The 5,000-nt window shown below is 33.9% G+C and overlaps 1 protein-coding gene across 2 annotated transcripts in view; it reads left to right on the top strand.

Moving 5' to 3' along the window:
• Positions 1-5,000, top strand: part of LOC144967004 (potassium voltage-gated channel subfamily KQT member 1-like) — a 150,397-nt gene that overhangs the window by 120,665 nt on the left and 24,732 nt on the right. For both annotated transcript variants that reach the window (XM_078903729.1, XM_078903730.1), the window contains exons 3-4: positions 1,862-1,952; positions 2,709-2,835. In XM_078903729.1, the coding sequence (XP_078759855.1) occupies positions 1,862-1,952; positions 2,709-2,835 (218 nt within the window). The remainder of the gene's footprint in view (positions 1-1,861; positions 1,953-2,708; positions 2,836-5,000) is intronic.

The raw sequence follows: 5,000 nt of genomic DNA on the forward strand, positions 1-5,000 counted from the left end.
TCGAACCCAGGACCTTCCGATCCGAAAGCGAGTGTCATACCACTAGACCACATAGCCGCACGCAATGAAAATCGACAAACTGTATTCGAGTCAATAAAAAAACCCAACAAGAATCCAGAGTTAAAATGAAAAATAATATATCGTCGATGTTTGGTAAATAGAGAGTGTTTGTAGAATTATAGAATTGTTTGGAAAGTACTGACTGGAGTGTGTTTGTTGATAGCTGTTCGGATGTGGATGAATTAAATGAGTGTTTGACAGAATACAAATGATACATATAATTTATGACAAGCCCTTTGATATTATGTACTTATTATGTGCTAAAAGACAGAAGGCGGAGGGAGGGGGTAAGTGTGTTTGTGCGCGAATGTGTACGTTTATATTTGCCTTTGTTTCAATATCTCTAATTTTTTTTTAAAATGGGGACAAAATAAAAATAAAAATGCAACTCGTTCTTTTTTGTTTCCTTCATTGAAATATAATTAGATCATCTATTTTTTTAAAGAATTGAATTACAGCAGAGTTCCCCCTCCAAGTCTGGTCCTGGTGTCCTTGTTGCCCCTTTCCCCGCTGTGTCTGAGATGCGTTCCCTTGAGGGGCGCTCTCTTAAAGGCTTCTAATGTCTACGAAATGGGATTGGAAAATTAAGTTAGTGACGGTTTGACCGGGTGACCGTGTTTTTGTTTTTAAATGCGAGGAAAATATATTATAGAGAAAGAGGTAGAGAGAGAGAGAGAGAGAGAGAGAGAGAGAGATAGAGAGAGACAGAGAGAGAGAGAGAGTGGGAGAAAGGGGTGGTTTATAGGAACATAAGAGAGAAGAGTATAGGTAACGGGAACGGAAAGAATGATGGAAAGAGCGATATTGAGGAAGAGAAGAGAAGAGACGAGAGAGATAGAGAGAGAGAGAGAGAGAGAGGAGAGAGAGAGGGAGAGAGGGAGAGATAGAGGGGAGTTAGAGAAAGAGAGAAGGGCGGGAAAGAAATGAGTATGAATGAGAAAGACAGATGAAAGAAAGAGAAAATAGACGGAAAGAATGATTGAAAGAGCGATAGGGAGAAAGAGAAGAAAAGAGACGAGAGAGAGAGAGAGAGAGAGAGAGAGAGAGAGAGAGAGAGAGAGAGAGACTCTAGAATATTTATATCACGTGTAAAATGACTTGTCTGATGACAAAATAAATCAACTGGAAACTGATTTTCACTGTAATCATCTTACAAGGTCTACAGGCGAGTGTTGATAATTTGATTGTCTAAGGTGCTTGTGCAATAAAGTTATGCAAGGCACCGAGGAATTCCAACGGAGACGACAGATGAAGACAAAAGACAATTTGGTAGAACAAGGGACGGACAGTTTTGACGCTGTACACTCCGATAGAGTAAGCCGCCAATGGCCAGATGAGTGACACGGGATTATGACGCTTTTTAATTCAGAAAAGTGAGTGGAGCAGGCACTTATGTTGATAACAACAAGAGATAAAGTGAGTAGGAAAGTGCCAGAAGACAATAGAGAATAAAATTTTTTTCGCAGGTTGATGGGGTTTGAATCCGCGACCTTATTGGTACGACAACTCCGCCTGGCCGGTGAGAGCGTGACTCTACCGTATGAGCTATCCACGAACCCAAAGAAATTCGTATCTAACTCAGGTCATTCATTACTATCATTAAATTTTTTATTCTCTATTGTCTTCTGGCACTTTTCTACTCACTTCATCTCTTGTTGCTACCAACATAAGTGCCTGCTCCACTCACTTTTCTAAATTAAAAGTGACCTACATGCTTGCTTTATTATTGTAAAATAAGCATTTTCCTTTAATCTGTGAAAATGACTTTCATTTCCTACCCTTTCTATTCTATTCTTTCCAGTTTTATGATGGTTCTGGTCTGCCTTATATTCAGTGTGTTGTCTACAATAGACCAATACACGACATTCGCCATGGAGACGCTGTTTTGGATGGTAAGTGTTCATTAAAACACGTGCTATAATAATAATAATAATAATAATAATAATAATAATAATAATAATGATGATGATGATGATGATGATGATGATGATGATGATGATGATGATGTGATGATGATGATGATAATAATGATAATAATAAAAATAGTAAATAATAATAATAATAATAATAAATAATAAATAATAATAATAATAATAATAATAATAATATAATAATATTAATAATAATAATAATAAAATAATATAATGATAATACTTATAATAATATTAATAATAATAATAATAATAATATAATAATAATAATAATAAAATAATAATAATAATAACAATAATAATATATTATTATATAATAATAATAATAATAATAATAATAATAATAATAATAATATAATAATAATAATAATAATATAAAATAATGATAATAATAATAATAATAATAATAATAATAATAATAATAATTATTATTAATAATAATAATAATAATAATAATAATAATAATAATAATAATAATAATAATAATAATAATAATAATAATAATAATAATAATAATAATGTGATAAAAGCAAAAACAAAGCAAGATCAATTAATAGATATTGCGTTCATCATTCCAAAAAGAAACATGACTTGTATTGTAGTGTGTCAATTTAGATAGAATCCTAAATCAAAGTCTGTATCATCCGCTGATCAAATGAACTAGTGTAAATTAAAAGTGAAATGCATATTATTATTATATCCTCTTCAATATTATAGGAAATCTTCCTGGTGTGTTTCTTTGGTTTGGAGTACGTCATACGTCTGTGGTCTGCCGGATGTCGCAGCAAGTACATGGGACTGAGGGGCAGGGCAAGATTTGTGAGGAAACCCATATCAATCATTGGTGAGATGTTTATGCAGCCTTTTTGGTTTTATTAGGTCTGTATCCTCTCAACCCTAACGCAGACTAGATCCGTAGTATACCCGGGGTTACTTTTACCCCGTGCCTATTTATTACATTTTTCTGAGACAAATTATAGGCGTAGTGGTATCAAAGCTAATGTTTTTGGACGTTACATGTTAATGGTAGTTGACTAAAACTATTTATACACATGTTTATTTTTAATACATTTTTTCCAATTTTGAGAAGCAGCAAAAATATCTAGGATTGAGTGATTTAATGTTATAATTTTTACATCAATACAATACTTTTAGAGTAATTTTATTCAACGCCTGCCATATTGTTTCCAGCATTCGCTATCTTTAGAAAGTGAAAGTGAACGGAAAGGAATTTTGTTTTCCTTTTTTAAAAATTCAATTTGCATTATCGTCTTCACAGTTATAGTGGTTCATATTTGCATAAAAGCAGCTTTTTTCTGTTTCTGGATGAAGATGTAACTTCGTTTCTTTTGTTGAATGTTGACAAGTTTGGTCCTATGATGATGTAGAATGGTTCCTCCAAGCAGAGGTTGCAAATTTTAGATGAAGGAGATTACGACTGTTCCTTGGAGATGGTTTTCCATTTGATGCTGTGTTGTATATATATATATATTGTTTTTCTTTTTTTTTTTAGTTGTTGTTGTTGTTGTTGTTGTTGTTGTTGTTGTTGTTGTTGTAATAGTAGTGGATAAATCAGAAGATGAAAAAGAATAGAAAAAGAAGCAGAAGAAGAAGAAGAAGAAGAAAAAGAAGAAGAAGAAGAAGAAGAAGAAGAAGAAGAAGAAGAAGAAGAAGAAAGAAGAAGAAGGAAGAAGAAGAAGAAGAAGAAGAAGAAGAAGAAGAAGAAGAAGAAGAAGAAGAAGAAGAAGAAGAAGAAGAAGAAGAAGAAGAAGAAGAAGAAGAAGAAGAAGAAGAAGAAGAAGAAGAAGAAGAAGAAGAAGAAGAAGAAGAAGAAGAAGAAGAAGGAGGAGGAGGAGGAGGAGGAGGAGGAGGAGGAGGAGCACCCGGGGGTGGAATAGGAGGAGAGGGTGGGAGGGGAGGAGACGGGAAATCAATAAGAAGTCAAGGTTGTAGTGAAGCAATGGGTTTACCCACTGATGAAGTGTGCTAGTCTAGAGAGATTGAGAGAGAGAGATAGAGATTGAAAGAGAGATTGAGAGAGAGAGAGAGAGAGAGAGAGAGAGAGAGAAAGAGAGAGAGAGCAAACGATTTAAACAAATATATAAATGATGGATAGGCAAATACCTCAAACTACATATGTGACCCTTCGTCTCAAAACGGTATTAAGTTGCCAGAAATATCAGACTTGAGTTGAGTTTATATGCCGTATTGAGGAGAATGAATATCATATTTTTACAGTGCTAAATTCCAATAATTCATATTTTTGACCAGTTCAGCTTTAATTTGACTCTTTAGTATCTGGTTCATCCCGACTTAATACCGTTTTGAGACGTTGGGTCACATATCTACTCCCGTCTGATTAGTGAAGTAATAAATACTTTCTTTGTACAAGTCTCAATACAAATTAAGTAGCATTGTTAAAGACATATTATTATATACTTCTTACAGGTTTTAAAATATCAAAAAATACTTTGCATTCGCTTGCAATCTATAGATAGTATGCGCTTGGCTCAGAAGCTCATAACATTGCCATCCGGAAGTATAACGGACCAACACACAAAACGGTGTGTATCCATGAACGTTTATAGCCTGGTCAATCCAGTTTAGTAAGCATGACTCATGAACGCGGATGGCAAAAAACAATAACAAAGGCTTGAGTGACGTCAACTTCGAACTATCTATACTTCTTATAGTTTTTAAAATATCAAAAAATACTTTGAATTCGCTTGCAATATATAACCTTCTGCCTATTCTTTGGATAGTGTTAAGGATAGAGAATTATTTTTTGACAGTGTTTATAATTATGTCCCTGTATCACGTATCAGGGATATGATGATAATGGCCAATTATTTCTACCCATTTCGTATTATTTACATTTTCCAAGCACATGCCGAAAGTCATGCTTCGGGTCTCAGGGGGGAAGTCCGTGAAATTAGCCCAATCAAGGCAGTCTTGGTTGTTTTGGAGTCTTTTATTTACCTAAAAGATGGGATGTCCATGTGACAGACT

The sequence above is a fragment of the Berghia stephanieae genome, chromosome 3, assembly GCF_034508935.2.
Source record: "Berghia stephanieae isolate SIO BIC M18660-M18661 chromosome 3, UCSD_Bste_1.3, whole genome shotgun sequence".
NCBI classification, from domain to species: domain Eukaryota; kingdom Metazoa; phylum Mollusca; class Gastropoda; order Nudibranchia; family Aeolidiidae; genus Berghia; species Berghia stephanieae.